The sequence below is a fragment of the Athalia rosae genome, chromosome 3 (genome assembly GCF_917208135.1).
Source record: "Athalia rosae chromosome 3, iyAthRosa1.1, whole genome shotgun sequence".
NCBI lineage: Eukaryota > Metazoa > Arthropoda > Insecta > Hymenoptera > Athaliidae > Athalia > Athalia rosae.
Genome location: NC_064028.1, coordinates 399,997 through 418,298, shown reverse-complemented (window position 1 = coordinate 418,298; position 18,302 = coordinate 399,997). Strand labels below are relative to the sequence as shown.

General features: G+C 43.5%; 4 protein-coding genes across 8 annotated transcripts; 1 reads left to right on the top strand and 3 right to left on the bottom strand.

The window, feature by feature from the left end:
- Nucleotides 1-1,822: 1,822 nt before the first annotated feature.
- On the top strand, nt 1,823-14,526 carry LOC105685549 (cytochrome P450 4c3-like). Of its 3 annotated transcripts, XM_012399755.3 has the most exons (9): nt 1,823-4,265; nt 4,361-4,608; nt 7,656-7,853; nt 9,228-9,413; nt 11,264-11,333; nt 11,420-11,546; nt 11,634-11,870; nt 11,968-12,130; nt 12,215-14,526. In XM_012399755.3, the coding sequence occupies exons 2-9, from the start codon at nt 4,416-4,418 to the stop codon at nt 12,589-12,591; spliced, it is 1,551 nt and encodes a 516-aa protein (XP_012255178.2). In that variant the 5' UTR covers nt 1,823-4,265; nt 4,361-4,415; the 3' UTR covers nt 12,592-14,526. The 3 variants fall into 3 exon arrangements, with proteins under 3 accessions (XP_012255178.2, XP_048508405.1, XP_048508406.1); XM_048652448.1 differs by having other exon boundaries at nt 1,824-4,608; XM_048652449.1 differs by lacking the exons at nt 1,823-4,265; nt 4,361-4,608 and adding an exon at nt 6,525-7,547.
- LOC105685551 lies at nt 8,437-11,270 on the bottom strand. The gene is made up of 5 exons (XM_012399761.3): nt 10,762-11,270; nt 10,520-10,657; nt 10,205-10,442; nt 9,920-10,124; nt 8,437-9,811 (listed from the first exon to the last, which is right to left on the bottom strand). The coding sequence occupies exons 1-5, from the start codon at nt 10,885-10,887 to the stop codon at nt 9,529-9,531; spliced, it is 990 nt and encodes a 329-aa protein (XP_012255184.2). The 5' UTR covers nt 10,888-11,270; the 3' UTR covers nt 8,437-9,528.
- On the bottom strand, nt 13,781-15,271 carry LOC105685553. Its single transcript, XM_012399763.3, has 4 exons — nt 15,035-15,271; nt 14,838-14,925; nt 14,521-14,751; nt 13,781-14,447 (listed from the first exon to the last, which is right to left on the bottom strand). Exons 1-4 carry the CDS (start codon nt 15,247-15,249, stop codon nt 14,328-14,330), a joined length of 654 nt encoding a protein of 217 aa, XP_012255186.2. The 5' UTR covers nt 15,250-15,271; the 3' UTR covers nt 13,781-14,327.
- A 525-nt stretch (nt 15,272-15,796) lies between these two features.
- LOC105685550 (centromere protein L-like) lies at nt 15,797-18,172 on the bottom strand. Of its 3 annotated transcripts, XM_012399758.3 has the most exons (7): nt 18,028-18,171; nt 17,687-17,832; nt 17,255-17,596; nt 16,969-17,174; nt 16,488-16,891; nt 16,213-16,399; nt 15,797-16,138 (listed from the first exon to the last, which is right to left on the bottom strand). In XM_012399758.3, exons 3-7 carry the CDS (start codon nt 17,427-17,429, stop codon nt 16,028-16,030), a joined length of 1,083 nt encoding a protein of 360 aa, XP_012255181.1. In that variant the 5' UTR covers nt 17,430-17,596; nt 17,687-17,832; nt 18,028-18,171; the 3' UTR covers nt 15,797-16,027. The 3 variants fall into 3 exon arrangements, with proteins under 3 accessions (XP_012255181.1, XP_048508408.1, XP_048508407.1); XM_048652451.1 differs by having other exon boundaries at nt 16,488-16,717; nt 17,255-17,832; nt 18,028-18,172; XM_048652450.1 differs by having other exon boundaries at nt 17,255-17,832.
- Nucleotides 18,173-18,302: the final 130 nt, after the last annotated feature.

The following is an 18,302-nucleotide window of genomic DNA, read 5'->3' as shown; positions in this document are numbered from 1 at the left end:
TCGTTCCCTCGTTTCTACGTATCGATTAATTAGCGATGCCACCGCAGCGTCACGGGACATTATCGCGAGTGTAGTTTGATTAACGCGTACGCGTGTGCGTCGCGTCGCGACGGGACGGGAGTAGACGACGTGGTACGGACGTACTATGGTCAACGGCGCCTTGACTTACACGGATGTCCTCAATTTGTTTCTTCACTTTTTTTCGAACCGATCCGCGCACGTGGCGTTCGCCGTACGTCACGCACGAATCGTTTACGTATTACACACCAGCGGAGCTGTGGAAGAGATTGAAGAATTTGTTCCCGTCGCTCATATTATGCCGTATTCTCTCCGTGTACACGCGTGTCTTGACCTTATAACACGCGATACCGCGTGTTAATTCCTTTATTGTTCGCACCGTTGCGATTACATTTTTTCGAAGATGATACCGAGTGGGAAATTTTACTTCCATGCGGGCGGGTGGATTCTAACGTTGCTACGACACCGACGTCGCGTAGCCACGTGCCTGACCAGGAGATTGTTCGTTCGAATTTCACACATCGCTTGATAATTGTACGAATATTCATTCGGGCCCTACGCGATGATACGGACTCGCGATAATCGAGAGTAGTCTCGATATCGTACTACTGTTAAGAACGCGGTACCGCGAACGTGTACGTGTAACGTACGCCGCGTCGAGAACGCGTGGTACACGCGCGCGCGTCTCGTTCCGCATCCTTGAACTATTTACTCGAGATCGCGATACGTCGAAGACGGAGAACAAGAAGAGGATCTGAAGATACGAGAAGAAGGAGGAGACTCCGCCGATCTCGATTGAAACCCCGTGCATATCCTCGGAGGCTACCGCGGGGCGTGCGATGATCGCTGAACGATGAACGGGGACGCGCGTCCCGTTGCCGAGCGGGATAACGTGGTTCCTCTAACTTTTTCCATCCGCTCATTATTCGACTTTTTCACCTCGTCGTCTCATCGTCGGTCCCGCGAAGACCGGAGAAAACGAACGATTCGACGCAATTGTCGGTACACCTGTACGTGTACGTTTGTCAACGTCTTCGCGGTGACAATCGACCGGCAATTACACGCGGGTACACCGTCGATTGATCCCTCCATCGAGGATTCGACTTGTTGATTTCTCGAAAGAGTATTTTTCCGAGGACGTCGGGATCCCGCGGATGTCGGGGGGTAACGAAAGGCGACGCGACGCGACGCGATCGTCGTAGAAACGATCGGAAGGGGATCGACGTTACGCGGCGGTATTCCCCCCGGTGTGTGTTCGAGGTGCCGTTCGTCGTCAGGTGCGCGTTGAGTAAGCCTGTCGGGGTGGGAGAAATAAAATTATACTCGAATTCCCTACGTACGTGAGGCACGAGGTAAAATATTTCTACTACACCTGCGTGGAGATAATTTGACCCCCGGGGTTATTAAGATAATGCGATATTTACGATCTGTCTACCGGCCGTAAAGCCGCGCGGCGTCACGTTTGCGAAACTCGATTACAAGGATCCTGTACTACTTGTACCTACTTATTTATATTCCTTATGATTTAGATCGCTCGATCGAACCAGGAAATTGGTCGGTTCCCCGTGCCAATTTGAATTTCGGTGGAGGTGAGTTATTGCTCCGAGAACGGTCGCGCTCCGCTTTCGAGAAAAATAGACGAACGGCGAGGCGAGGGAATTCGAGAAGAACGGATGAACGGAAAGGAGGAATAATCGAGGGTCGTCGACGATTCCTCCTCACCGTTGCCCGGTACCCTCGCCTCCGATATTATTGCAGACGAAGGAGTCTGTCTCGCAAGACTGACCTAAATTTCCCCTCTTCTTTTGTCGAGTGCGCGGACTGCACCTCGGATGTTCGACCCGACCCGGAATACGGCGTCCTTGCGCGCCTCGAACGATTCGCCGTGCAGTTCGGTTAATTCCATTCGCAGGGGCGTCGGAAGCGTCGCGACGTCGCTCGCTCCGTTTACGCTTACGGTCGAATGAATTTCGGCGACACGGAGAGACCGCGCGAGTCAATGGGAACACGTGTCCGATCGTACGCCTCGTCTCTCGAGGACCGTCGGGTCAAGGTCACCGGGCCACCGGACCGTCTCTCGCACCGTTTCCTCGTACCCCTGCCGTCTCGGTGACGTCGCGCGTCGCCCCATCTCCCTCGATCGTCGCGGCCGTGATAACTTTTACTCGGTAACGTACGCCCCGTCCGCAGCCCCGACGCCCGGAGTACGACGCGTCGCAAGGGATTACGCCGATCGAAGATCCGAATCGGACCACCCCCCCCAGGGCAGAGACGTCGCCACGAGACGACGTACGCGTACGCTGGTCCCGATCATGCGAATCGTCTTTGCGCCTTCGCGCTTCCGCTATTTCCGATAGAATCGTCGACACGCGTATAGCAGATACGTACCCCGGGTACACCTACACCGAGAACTCCGCGGATCGTGGATTAACTTTCAGATGGCTCTCGGTTAGCTCGCTCCGCTGTACGGCGGCGGTCGCGGCGATAAGTTTGCGTTTATATTTACAGGTATTACGTAACATCGGTATTACTGATCCTCAGCTGCAAGCTCCGCTCGAGTCGAACTCGACCGACGACGAGTGCAGCGGTCATTAGCTGTTTTTTCTTCAACTTTAATCGCTACGGGAGTCAGGTATAGACATCGAAACGATTACGGTGTCCAGTTCCGCAATTTAACGCAATTAACGCGATCGGACCGTCGCTACGATCCTACCCGGTATAATCGCGCTACGGAATCATCATCGCCATCGCCATCGGCATCGTCATCGTCGTCGTCGTCGCCGTCGTCGTCGTCGTCGTCGTCATCGCGAATCCCTGAGAACGAGATCTCGAAAAACTAAATAGCGTAGCGAGTGTGAGCCAGGGTCGGTCTCTCCGCGGCTGCTGCCGCTGCACGCGAGTAAAATTCTCATCCACACGTACGCGGGACGTGTACGAGTAGAGACATGTACGACTGTATACGAGTATTTATGTGGGTGTATGCGTGTAATATATGTATGTATAATACATGGTTCTATTGGTGGTGGAAGTAGCGGTTGCCGTCCTCAGCTGGTGGTGGTATATAAGGGAGAGTCTTCGGCACCGAGTGACCACTCCTTCGCTTCATGCGACCACGACGTTCTTCAATGACAGAAAAGAGACGCGCGTGAAACGAGTGACACGAAATATTCTATATATCTGGATATATATATATATATATATATATACACATACATATATCCACACGGAGACAGAGGACAGATACACACGGATCGGTATCATTAAAAATATGCGTACACCGTATCGAACGACGCACACGCATTTATCGAGACAACGTTATTCTCATTCTCTTCATTCGCACGCATCGTTCGTCGCTTCGAATTGTCAAAGTTCCAATTACGAAAATATCGAATTGTAGTTGCACGGTTCTCCCCTCGAAAAGTACCGTCCACCTCGTATGCGATCGTAGCGAATCTTCGGAGATTCACCGATAAACCCGACAAATTTAAAAAGAAGAAAACGTAAAAAAAATAATAAATCACACCGAGAACTGTTTCGCTGGAACAATTTAAAACAACATGAACAAAATAAAAGATAGAAAGTTAAAAATAAACCGATGTACGGTATGAATTAATCGTGTTAATTTGATTTATTACGTTACACGCACGCAAACACCGGCTCTCGGCATACGGACGAATTGTTTTCGGCCAACTTTTATATTTTTATACCCGTTTCGTGATTTTATCCTCATTTAGTTTTTATTCATTTTATCTCCTTGGTTTTATTTTAAATTATTTATAACACCTCGACCGACCGGTCGCTACCGGTTCACCGATGAAATTATTACTCTTTTTCCACTCATACACGCGTTACATGTGTATAGAAACTAAATCTTGTCAAAATATTTAATGCCGCACGTGTAGCCGATATCAACGCGTCGGTGACATCGCGAGTGCCGCCGCTGCTTCTACCGCGGCGACAGATAAGTGAAAAAGCGTAAGCGATTGTCATCTAATTTCAAGTGTAAGTTATCAACTTTGATGGAAAATAATAATTAATGAACAAACGGTCGACTGGAAGTGAGCGATATTTCCACCTGCCGGGGGGGTCTTCTGTACCTTGGCGTCGTCGATTCGCGCGTCCCACGGTCTTTAATCCGAGTCATCTTCTCCGTGGAGTTGCCGCCGATGCGAAGTCGTTGAAGTTGGACCGATGCTCCGGCTGCGAAACTCGCCGATATAATAACGACGGCAGAAGCAGCGATCGCCGTACGTACGAAATACGTAAAAAAAATAGAGAACGGGTGAATTGCGAACACAAGTGTGAGATCTCGACGAAATTCGAGCGAATTGTTTGAAACTAGGATCGAAAAAAAAGTGCAAGCGAAAAGTCATCGGAGCCGTCGTCACTTGGCCAAGATGTTGGTAGCTGCGGATCTGGTGGGAGGCGGGATCTCGTCGGTGACACTTTTTCTCAGCTTCGGAGTCCTCGTTGTATTTCTACTGACGTTAGTTCGGAGAGGAAGGTTCGTCTATGCGCTACGCAAAATTCCCGCTCCTCCGGCTGCCCCATTGATTGGAAACGCTTTACAACTGAACTGTGCACAAGAAGGTAAGAGTTCCCATGAAAAATTCCATCTCTTACGTACGATTGTTCTCCTCATTGACGTAGTCGTCGTCATCCGAAGAATTTCCGTCGTTGACGAACGGGGGGGGGAAAGGGTCGAAATCGGAATCATCCCTCGCCGAAAAGCGCAGGATTTTCTTCGCACAGTCTCGTTTCTTTCTCTATTTTTCTGCTGCACTTTCTTAAACGAATCGAATCATGCGCGACCAAGGGCTAACAAGTCGATCGACGTAAAGACAGTTTTTCCATTGGACGTCGATCGAATTTCGGACAGCCTGGAAATTTCGGAAATTTTCGCCTCCGTCCGAGTCCTGTAACGGTCGAACGCGAAAAGGCGATGTTCCGGCAGCACGTGGCTGTTTGCCGCGTAATTATTTGCTGTCAATAATCGTGGCGAAGAGCAGCGACGAGCGTTTTTTCAAATACACGAACATCTTCTTCCAAATCAGACGTCCCGTTCAACGATTGAGAAGAAAACGAGAAACATTCGATCGCGTTCAGCTCACAGTTTCAGTTCGTCTATCTTCGGAAACGTATCGTTCGTATCTCGTTTGTTGTACGTCTGCAGCTGAAGTTCTTTGGAATCTGCCGTTCGCGATACCCCCCACCGAATCGGGCTCATTTCGACTCGGAGATTTCAATAATAAATGAGCAATACTTGGCACGCGGCAAAATCAACGAGAATTTAATAATCCATTGCCCAAGATATTTATAAATTATAATGAAAATAGGGCAGGACATTCGCGACGAATTAATTATCTTCCACGTATCGCTCGTGTATTATAATAATTATTACGAAACTGATATTTTGACAAAAAATAGTCGTGTACGTGTGGTCGGTCGAAATTCGTATTCAGATACGAATGGTCTCTACGTATGGTATAACGCGTGCTGAGATTAATTATCGAAATGCAAATACGAGTCATCGATGTGCATGCGGAGAGTGAGAGACGATACGCCTGTCGGAGTGTGCGTGCATTAACACGTGAATTGTAATGGATAATTATTATGCAACGACCCTCACCACCGCGCACCTATCGCACATCCTACACTCCGCTCGTTGTATGTCGTATGTATATCAATTTCAGATTAACGCACATTCATACATTTGTAATCCCTCGAGTCGTGCAGCTATATACAATGCGTCACGAGTTTAATAATTGAACGAATTGCGATTAGATCAACCATACATACGAATATGTTATAATCTGTCTGTGCAGGACGTTGAACGGATCATTCCTTATCTGCGCTCTTGAATTATTTCGTACGCCAACTTGGAAATTTTGGATTCAGTGAACCCGGCCGATTGATGTAACGAAATAGCGCGATTACCTCGTCTCCATGTAGATTGTAACAGCAAAAACAAATCCGCGGGATTCCCTCGCACCTTTCCAACGAAATCGCACTCGTCCACGATACACGAGGATGTGGAAAGTGGGACTCGCGCGGATATACCTATATATCGCCGATTTGCAGCATCTACCGATCGTAACAGATATATATGTACACGGATCGCCTCGCGGTATTAACTTTGGACTCGGCGCAGACCACCTTATCACCCTGTGACCCAAATGCAACAACAGGTTGAATTAATTCAGGACAATTTATCGCCGATAGGAATATGTATTTCATCTTTTCATTCGCGAGACTCGGCTGCTCGGCTGTACGTACTTACGTACGTATAGGTACGCCTGCGTGAATTTCTATTCGTATGCGTACGTATGTACGGCAGAGCCACGTGCAACTGTATTATTTTCTCATCGGGACACGCGAGGAGACATGCAACGGCGGTCGGTTTTTTTTATGGCGTTGCACGTACGTTTTCGTATTACGTAATTTCTGAGCTCGATCTTATTGCACAACCCGAATTATTATGCGATCCGATATCTGGAATCCATCCAACGTTGTATACGCGTTGAAATCACCGCAGACGTCGGTGCAGAAATCGTCTCGAGATTAATAATATCGCTGATCTGATTTTTGCCACTTTTTCGTCGAGCGCTCGTTGCATCCGCAGACCTCGGGGCTGCGCGAATTAAAAAAAACTGCGTTAATCGAACCACTCCTTCCTCCATATCGCACGTACTTACCTATACTCGAACCGGTGCTCTCAATTCCACGTCGCCTTCACCGCCAGACAAAATAAGAGACAGGCAATCACGAGCGTTTTGTCGTTGACACTAATTGACTTAATGAAATGTTCGCCAGTGTTACAGATGATTCGCATCTGCGAGCCCTGCACGCTGCCGCGCGATCCCTACGCCGCCATATTTATTCTCCCTGCGTACGATCGGTGGACCTTAGCCTCGGTAAAATTTTGTATTCGCGGATGCTGAAGAGCAAAAATTCACGAGCATCGAACGTATCCTGCGATCCGTTTCGGGTATACGCGAGGAGATTAGTTGGAACGCAGTAGCGGTGATTCTTTTGGCGATATAATTATTATCTTTGTTCGAAACGCAGCGCGTGGCGGGCGTCCTTCGGTTGCAGCGACCCTGGCAGCCTGCAAAAATCGTGCATAGCCTCTCGCCGAGGACATCGACTCCGGTCGTCTGTAAAAAGCACCAAGAATATTTTCACGCCTTTCCTTCGAAGCGGTAGGTCGGCAGCCCCGTAGTGGATTAACAGAGATCGATCGACGGTTTCGCTTCGATTCTACGCTGCGCTTGAATCCTGGAAGTTTCATTTTGCTTTTGCCCATTTCTGCTTCTCTCGTCGTCGTCGTTGCTTCTCCACGTTGTCACTGCAGTCGTTGGTCTTGCAGCCGATTTGAAAATCCTTTGAGAATGAGAAAATGAAACGTCACCCTCGTCCCTTGATCCTCGAATATCTGACCATGAGGTAATCCTGCCGCGGAACGGTCCCCTGTACCTGCGGTGCTCCTATAGAACGTGGGCATCAAGGACGCCTCGATCGGCTTCAAGGCAAGCTTCTGATCGCAAGATACCCACGAAGCCTATACCTTCCTTGATTTCGCATACTTACGATACGCGGTACTCGCGACTCATCTGCTTCTTATATTTTTATCGCAGATTTCTTTTACAAGCTGTTGGGATGGAGCAAGAAATATGGGGATATTTTTCTACTCTGGGTCGGGATGCGCCCATTCATTTGGCTCTACCGGGTCGAATCGGTTCAGCCAATTTTGAGCAGCAATCTCCACATCGACAAAAGTCTCGAGTATCAATACCTGGGACACTGGCTGGGGACCGGCCTCGTCACCAGCTCTGGTAAGAACACCTCTCCAATTCATTTATCGTCATTATTTTCCTATCGTTCGTCGAGCATTTTTACTAACGTCCGGGTAATCCGGTAATTCCGTATACATAGTCGACGGTATTGACCAAACAATAAAATGTAAGGGTCTTCGTCGATGTTACTTGTACTGTACCTGTACGTTGGGAGAGCGTCACGTTGCGATAATTATTCTCGGTTAGTGCTCAAAAAATAATGAGATGCTAAGAACGTGAGCTAATACGATTTGTGTGCGTATGGTGAATCTGTAATATTACCGAGAGATCAACGAACGACCGGTGCGGCATGAACGAGCAACAAATACCAAATTAAAAAAATACAACACATTCAAAAAATGGAATAACGTTGCTCGACGGCGGATAAACTCGATTGTTTCTTCTTTTTCATTTTTATTCGTTCTGTTTTTTTCTTACAGAAGGCCGATTTCATCTAGATATAGATATACCTGAAAGAATTCGAGGTACCGCTAATTCGCGTCCTTGAAAAACAGTTGTACAATTTGTTCGTTATTTTAGCGCCTAGGTATTCCATCTCCGTCTCCGTGTCCATGTATATATATATTTTTTTTTTTTTCTACAAACGTTATTTTGTATATATTCTTTTTTTTTTCTTTCGTGCAAAGGAATTTTGACTCGGCGCCAGAAACTATAATATAAATTACGGTATGGAGCGTTACGCACAGGTATAAGTACCCTCGGCGACGTTCTACTTTGTACCGAGAACGGGTGACTTGAATTTTAGCGACGGAGAGAGATGCGAAGAGAAGCGAAGGCGTGATGGTTGGAAAAATGTTGGAAACGTTAAAGTTACCGGAACACACGTAAATAGACTTCTAATTGAATTTACCGAGTGAAACACCGGCTGGCTTACGTTTGAACGCATACCTACATAGCTGATTCACGCCGACTTTGTATGCAATCGCGAAATCGGTTCTGGCTCCGATTCAAATTTTCCCAAGGCTCCAGGAAGCTTATACTCGCCATCTGCACTCGTCTAACTCTTACACGCTCTACAGATGTACTCGGCTGTGCTTTATAATTGCGTAGAAATGCGGAAACAGTGATTTCCGGTATCGCGAGCATGTCTTGCACGAATTTGATGGTGGATAGCGACCGTACCGTAAACTTTCAAAAATTGACTCACAGGCCCAAAGACTGGTATTTTTGCGCGGAAACCGAGTCATCATGGGTACAAAAGTTCGTCAAACTTTATTTGATTGATCTCGAAATGCACACGTAGTAGGAGTTTCCGTACAGAGAGAAGAAAAAAAAAAAAGAATAAAACCGATAACGACGGTTCGACAAATCTATTCGTGAGATCTGATAGTACAGGTTGGTGATTTCTTGCAGGTGAGAAATGGCACGCACGCAGGAAGCTGTTGACTCCGAGCTTCCACAACGGGGTGATCGAGAAATATCTTGGCAGCTCCATCCGGGAAGCTGCCGTTCTCGTGTCCCGACTTAGGAACGAAATTGGCAAACCGGAATTCGATGTTGTTCCGTACACCAAACTTGCCGCCCTCGACATTATCTGCGGTGAGTTCGACATTCGAAATCCAAAATCACATTCGCATAGTTTTATACAGAGCAGAGACGTTCAGGATTATCATGACATATTGCAGAATCGTTTGAAGATACCAGGTTACATTTGTTATTTGAAACTTAAGAATTTGCCACGCTTCTTGATTCGAGACGTTTTTGCGGGGCGAACATATTTAGCTTTGCGACCGCGACGTTTGGTTGTATTCCGACGAATTCCAGTGAAAGAGAAAACGCTTTGGTCGGACTGAGATGGTTTTATCGATTTCGCCGTAGTTCTACGGGACTTGTTACCACTACCCTTGAGCCTCGAGAGCTTGCGTTCCTTCTCGCAACTCTTCAACACTTTCCCCGAGTAGCCTAATTCCTTCCAAACTCGGGTACTGGGAAATTCCCTGCGAATAAAATTCCCAAATCGAATCGCGATCAGAAAATTAATGCAACGCGAAATTCGCAGTAGCGATGAAACCGTTAACGGCATGTACGAGCAATTGGTTCAGTACCATGTTCGAAGGGAAATCTGTGTGGGCAAGCTTCGCCTGAGGAAACTTTTTTGCTTTCCTCTACCGCGATCAATCGAGTGCTTCGGCCTTGCCAAGTAAGTAATTCTGGAACTGCAGGGTGCGTGAACAGGCGCCCAATTCTTTTTCTGGCGTCGTTGCGATCTCGTTTTCCTTGGGGTCGCGAGTTCCAGGATTCGCCGGGTAGCTTTTCCGGTCGAAATTCAAACGATGAATGCATGCCTCGACAATTCAGCTCTATTCGGATATTTCCTATAGGAAACTTACCAACGGCCCTGAGTGCGCCGGGTGCGATGTAACCAGCAGGTTTCGTAGGCGGATCGTAAGTCATTTTTGGTCTCGACAGTTCGCTAACTCTTTCGCTGAGCCTCAACTTAACTTTTTTCGTCATTGGAAGCGACGCGCCTGACGTTTGACCGATACGTGAAGGATCTGGAATAATTCTTGGCTTCGCGAGTCTGTTAGTTCTCTCGGTGATCTCGTAGAGAAGTGCGGCCCTCTTCACCTGATGCAACGACAAAAACTGGTACAGGCCCAAATTCAAAGGGCACCCCATTCAAAGAATAGATGTTCTCAGCTCACCCCGTTGACGCACGTGGCTAGTTTGCCGTTTGCATCCTGTATCTTTGATTTTGGAACGGCCAATAAACTCGTTCTTTTAACACTTTTACTGAACTTTTTCGGACTATCCTTCAGCTCGCGAGGGAGGGAAGTTGATTTCTAATGTAAAGAACTGAGATAATCGGCTTACGCGTTAACGAGGGATAATCAGTTTATTTTTGTTCGAGCTTTCAAACAATGTTATTATTACATTCGCTACTCACATCCTTTCCAGGCGGTTTCAATTTCCACGGAATTTTCGGTCTGATTGGATTTTTGTAAGAATTTAGTATCGATTCAGCAGACTCTTCGGATTCCCATAGACGGGTCTTCGTCATGAGCATAGCCATAGCGTTCACTTATCTACCGTATATCCTGCGCCGATTGAATTTCTGCCAATTTTTCTCTGTCCCATTTACACCGGAAATCGTTGATTTTTTTTTCGTTTTTGTCAAATTATTATGTAAAACGATTACTGACACTACACGGACATTTTGTTTGTGAAACTATTCATTTTTGTTCTTGATCAAAAAGTGATGTATGAAACCTGAAGGTATCGGTTTATAAAAACTGCAGCGATCGAACAGCTCGGAGTTTAACAAAGGCGGAAAGACCTTTCAACCAATTAATCACTCACCACTTTTACATTTTCTCTTTATCGCAATAATTGAATTCATCGTGTGAGGGAGGATGAGAGACAAGCCTATTTGAGCTAATTTTTTACAGACACCGCTATGGGATATCAAATGAACGCTCAGACAAATTGCAACGACGAGTACGTGCTAGCTGTAGACAAGTAAGTAACTTGTACAGCAAAGTCTTACTTCTTCGTATAATCGTACGTAAGGATGGTAGTTTTCAATGAATTTGAAAACTTTTCAGGATGACATCGATCGTTCAAAAACGATTCATCACCTTTTGGGCGCATCCGGATATCCTTTTCAATAGAACGTCATGGGCAAAGGAACAAGAGGCGGCGTTGAAGATTATCCACGATTTCACGAATAAGGTATAGATCTAGTTGATCCCAGTATGCCTTTTTTCTTGGTTTTTCGTTCGGCTTTGGAAATGGAAAACATGGAAATTTGTTTCGCAGGTGATAGCGGAACGAAAGGCGGGGTCGAAATTGAGACACGATGGAAATTTTAACGAGACACCAAAGAAGCGACAAGCGCTGATCGATCTTCTACTAGAAATGGCCCAGAACGGGGATACGCTTTCGGACAAAGATGTTCGCGATGAAGTAAACACCTTTATGTTCGCTGGTCACGATACGGTCGCCACAAGCGTTTCATGGTTTCTTTACGCGCTTGGAAGGCATCCGGAATATCAGGTACCCACTTCATCGACAAAATGATGGCTTTGTATCATCTTCGATGAAATAACTATTGTCTATCAATGGGAATTTCATCGATTTACTCGACCCACAGATCAAAATACTCGAGGAATACAACAGTGTAGTCGGTTCCGACGAGGTCACGATGGAATCGTTGAAGAAACTCGACTTCCTCGATGCCTGCATGAAGGAATGCTGGCGACTCTATCCCTCGGTTCCATTAATCGCAAGGCAGATATACCAGCCGATCGACATAAGTAAGGTTTCCTTCAGCCGTGCAATTCAGTTATTTCTCATACAGTACGTAGTCCAGATGTTCGAATGGTTGTTCTTTCTTTCAGTGGGTACGGAGATCCCGGCTGGTTCAACGGTCCTCGTGAACACGTATCTTCTTCACAGAGATCCTCGACATTTTCCGAGACCAGAGGAATTTTACCCAGAGCGATTTTTACCCGACAGTCCAAAGCCGCCAACCTTTGCTTTCGTTCCATTTAGCGCTGGGTCTAGAAATTGCATTGGATGGAAATTCGCCCTGATGGAAGTGAAAGTTATCATTCTTGCTGTACTAAGGGCGTTCGATGTCAGAGCAGTCGAGGCTGAGGAACAACTGAGACTTATGGCGGAACTTGTACTATTGAACAAGAACGGAATACGATTGACCGTGACACCCAGAAATTACGATATAAACGTCAGTAATACTGGGCACTCTGCGATATAATATTCTCCAGCGGAGTATAACGTCTAACGTGAAATAATCAGTAGAAAATCGATCGGAGGGTACGTCCGTGAAAGCATGATATACATATGCACGATACTCTGTAAGTTGGCAGAGTATGCTGGATGTTTGATCGTGATCAATGTGATGCGGAAACAAAGAATTTACAATTGATTGAAGCAATGAACGCAGTGAATGTGAAATTATGTATAGAATAATATGATAGATCGGGAAGATCGGAAGCCATATAGAAAAAAAACGCTGCACACTTAATATTAGGATTATACATATTATGCGTGTAAGTAAAGTATAATTAGGTGATCATAACTATAAGCATTTGTACCTTTAAATATCGAGTAATCATATACATATTCCATTTCGTTTTATTTATCAATGGTCTTAGAACGGACTTTGCGCACGATCTGATAAGTTATTTTATTGGTATTTCCTGATACGTTTTTGAAGATGATTCAAGTAAAAAAGTCATCAAATAAACACGTTATTCACAATTCCGGATTCTTGGATCCGAGAAATCATCCGTAACTGAACACTAAATCAGAATTAACCCATCCCAGAATAAAGAAGGATTTAACAATCGGCTTTTCCCGTAATCCTCTAGGATATTTTCCTAGTAGAAAAACAGATTGTACATTACCGTACTGTTACGGCCAACAGCCTGTATACCCACAGTCAAATAGAGTTACTGAAATTTCTGAGCTACAAATTCATCAGAAACTGGAAATAAAACGTTCAATTCAATATTAAAAATCTTGCGGAGGTCTCCATACCCTATGGGGTCGCAAATTGGAGACCTTCAAATTCTAGGGCTGCACTTCGGAATTACGACGAAATTTACTCCGTCGAAGCAATAATATGAAGGGGTGCCGAATATCCATCGGATCAGCTCAGCTACTGTTCCACCCACTGGGAGTACTCCCATAAAGTTTATAACAAAGTAGCTCCAAATGTTGATCGGCGTTTCGAATCAATTTAGATTGCATATAATTAGGCGCAAACAAGGATACAAATAAATAATTGCATCAAAAACCAGTAGAACGGCGACATCAAATTAGAAAAAGATTTTCTTTCTGAAATTAGATGTTGGCTTTCCATCAAAGGCTATGGTGTCGGATATTATCTTTTCTGCGAGTTTGCTATTTTCAGGGTCTTGAAACTGAATCTGACAAACCAATAATACAACACATTTTTATTCAGTCACAAATTATCAGTTAATATTTTTAACGTCATCATGAACCATGATACACCTTTTGACATTTTCTAAATTTCTCTAGTTTGATTTTTTTTTATCTTACGCAATTACATAAGCAATTAATTCCGCTCAAAAAATGAGTCACACTAAGAGCGAAAATTCCAGTGGCAGTATAGAACAATTCCTTTTCAAGTAATGAATAATGGATGAGAGCCATAGATACCGAGGCGATTGACGATGATGTTTGTCATTCTGTTAAATAGATTTTTTTTGTGTTCATAGCGCTACTATCGAGTACAAATGTAAATATGGGATTATACGAGGTTGAACAATTTTCCAGCACCCGATCAAGCCGATTTGAACAAATCGTTGATCAATCCGGCCAATATAAACATTCATAATGTTCATAACAGCTTTCACATAGCAGTAATTAACTCCTAGATGATAATTCTAGCCACAGCGATTAACAACAGTGAATACTCAAAAGAATGTAAACAAAGAAATTCTGTGTGAACTACACATCATAACTTTACGTCTTAAGATAACAGAGCACTTCAGCTTGGATGTTAAGCCTCGCTTGTTCTTCAAACTTTTCCCGAAACTCTTTGGTAGCAAATATGTTTGGTATTTGTAAGAAATTCTGTAATACCTGGAGCAATATGGGATGAAATAGAATAGAATCAAAGTAACTGTACTATACCAAAAATAAAATATCAACATACCTTGAGTCTCAATGCTGTATACATAGGTGGACTAAGAAAAGAATATTCGCCTCGAACACGCTCGGTATATTCTGTATATTTGTCAAGCTCTGCGCCTAACACAGCCATGTCCAAGTCAAGAAGATAATGCGCATCTTCTCCTCCGAAGGCCCCCCCAACCTTGTGGGCATCTGTGCTATGAGTAGCAGCAGCTTTCAACAAGGCACAGACTTCTTTGCGTAATTTGTCGTCCTTTTTAATATAACAAATGAGGATAAGTTTGAGCCATGCACCCTGGTTAGAGCAATAATACCAGTGTTCAAAATAATACAACTCACCATAGGTATTTCTGCTTCGTCTGCAAAGGTGTTGAAGTGCTGCATATTTTTGTCATCGCAGTCTAGTGCCTTTGGGTCATACTCAAAACTATTGAATGGAAATGAAACATACATAAAAGAGAAAAATTAGATCAATTAAAATGAGTAATCCAGTGTTACCAGGCTTACAAAAAAAGGGTTACCAGAAGTTTTCTTACTTTTGAAAGAGCAGCGCTATCAACACAGCTCTTGGATTAGTTAGATTATCCTTTATGTCATAGTAATGAAGTAATTTTTCTTGGAGATAATCTAGATTATGGTATGTGCGTTTATCTTCGGAATATGCATCCTGTACTTTTATTAACCAGGAGTCACAGACATCAGCGTTCAGCCCTTCTGTGGCCAATTTCCAGCTTTCTTCAATTGAAACCATCTTTACTTATACAGCAATGCTTGATTCCGGGTATATGAAATACAAGTTCACTTCAAAGCACAGTGTAGCGTACATAAGTTCGATTTTGCAGATCCTTAAAAAGTCTTACTCATAAAACGTGACGGTATCATACGCTACGGTCTGTGGGCGTTAGTTTTATAGCGTGAATAAAAAGTAACTTTGAGCGTTTATTTGACGAATAATAATTATCATTAACTACAGAAAAGATGACAAAGTATGCACTGGTCCATAAAAATATATGATTCGTTAATATTCAACCGCTTTAGTATACAATTAAATCCCACTACTAGCCACTCACAGCCTCTGCTACCATACTATTGATCGCGGGTTGGTAGCCATATTTGAGTTACCTATTAATTTTCGCGCCGGACAGTCAACACCTCACAAATCGAAAATTGCCTCACCATGTGGATCAGGCTAAATTTGAGCATATCTATATCGAAAGTTCCATTTAAAAATGATTGATAGTCATTCGGATTGAAATTATTCTTAAATAGGTATATTACAATGCACACAACAGCACAAGTTCAATAAAAAATTTTCTTATTACAAGTTTTCTATACAGCCACTGCAATGATTACAATATTTATAAGTGCATGGCAAAGTTTAATTGATACTAAAGTTTTACGGAACTTGAAATAACCTAATAATTAAATCATTTATATTTAGCAGAATGAACAAATTCAAAGAAACGTTGTCAATACGGTACAGAGGTCGATCGATCTGTACTTTTCAGAGTGATGCAAGTTAATAATTGTCATTCAGCCTCATCTATGTTCATTTGTGTGAGAAATGCCATGTAAAGCAAAGCTTTTTCTTGGAAATACCATAGAACTCGATCCAGTGTGTCGATATTTTTGCATTTAATCTGAAATCAAGTCATTATATTCCACTAATTCTGCAGTGACATTAGGTTCTGCATGGATAAAAGTATTTGCCAACCTTGTTTGCTTTGATCGTCAAACTCGGTAAACTGATTTTACTCAGCAAGCAGTAGCCCAATTCAAGGTCCATATTATTGAGTAATTGAAGTCTAATGAATTGATTGAATTTTTCAATTTGTTCCAAGTACACTCTGCTTTCAATCTGCTCCCTAGGATTCGTGAGACTTTGTTGCGTAGGACAGATTCTATAATCAAATTTGATAGAAGTTATGATTCAGACGTGCTGCGTACATGTGAACGATAAATCGGTTGATTTTAAAAAGTGATACATACTTGAACCACAAGGCGATCATGCATGAAATTGGAAACTGAACAAGTATTAGGTCAGAAGTTGGTAATCCAGGAATGCGGTATTCCAAAGTCAATGCATCGGCAGAAGTTACTTGTTTTTTTTTTCGCTGGACAGATAGATCGGATGGATTAGATGAATTAAGAATAACAGCGGTTAACCACATGAGGTCTTCTTGACTAGCAGGCATGGCTGTGATGACGCAGTCAAACATCTGACACAAAATTACATGTATTGCTTGTGTGACAGTCTGCCCACCTCGGGTTAATACAATTGGTAATTTTAAATTTTCTTGCTCCGAGTCAAGTTCTGAACCCCAGGACAAAAATATCCCTGTATATATGCAATTTTCTTTTTCGGAATCATCTTTGTTTGAATAGACTAGTACCTGAAAAATAGTTATAACGTCACTTGATTATTTCATGAAGAACCAATTTTTATTAGCACAAAACTACACTGACATACCTTAATAGCTGGTTGGTGAGAGCGTGATCGGACTAGGTCTTTTAGAATTAAAAATTCTGCGTCATATGAAACATCTTCTTTACATAACGAAGTTGCCACATTTTCTCGTAGTCGTTTAGCATACTGTTTTAATTTTACTTCCTCGTTCCATTTCATACCATACAAAGGGGATGCTGCCCAAACATCCCATGTTTTTGTAATTAAATCTGTAAATTGTAATAAAAAATAAATGTAAATTCAAGATTAAGATGCAACTATAAGTTTAGTAATTTTATCTATACGCTACCATCTAAGGCTTCGTCCAGATTATCATCGGCATCATCTGAGTCATTCTCTGCAGCCCTTGGAGATTGTCGGGATTGTATTTCAAAATATGTTCTATGCGGATTATGGCCAGGGGTGTGAGTATTGAACAATGTTGAATAGGTTTTGATTAGCCCACTCGCAGAGGTGCTTGCCATTGTGCAGATACGCAAACTTGGCCAACTGAAGATAAATCTATGATGGTTAATATTCAAGTGACTATTCCATTTCGTGCGTGCAAGTAATAAATTTGATCCCCTGACAAAGCGCTGTCACAACATATCGTCACAGAAACTTTGCACACACGACGATCCAGTTTCGAAACCTGTTGCAAATAAACTTTACTAACATTAACCGTTTAACATAAATTTATGATGCTAAGAAATCTTCAAGTTTAAACAACGCTCCGTTGTACCGTAGTACATGAATTATCTGTTTCGGAACAGAGGTTAACTGTAGAGGTAAACACATCCCAATATCCCGACGATCCAGAGCATAACGAGTGAGATGATAGATTCTCTCTTTCTACGTCAGGGGCTAGCAGGATGTTCCGTAAATGAACTGTAAATAGAAATAGTTTCGCTACATAAATGTTATCCTTGGATATAGCTACAATTATATTTCAGTCTCTAGTCTTCATGGTAGAATTATTATCTCAATTATCTTCAGAAGGATCCAGGGATCTAGGTTTTTTCAATAAGTAACAAAACCAGTTTGTAGTAATTACGAATGGCCTAGTTAAACTTTATTACACACCTATTTGATGTAATATACTATCCATGATTTAATGAACCAACCATCATTTCGGAATTTTTTTCTAATTTTTTCTGATTTTTTCTAAATTTTTCCGATCTTGAAAAAGATTTTTCACTTGTGCCGGCCCTGGGTGGGTGTGGGCCCCTGAAATTAATTGTACGGCACTATTTTTAGGTCCCGCCCCTTTTATCTAAGCTCCGCCCACCGCGAGTACAGCTAGCGCCATGTGGCGGATTTTCGGTGAACTAATCCCCAGAAAAACGCGAAAGTTTTGA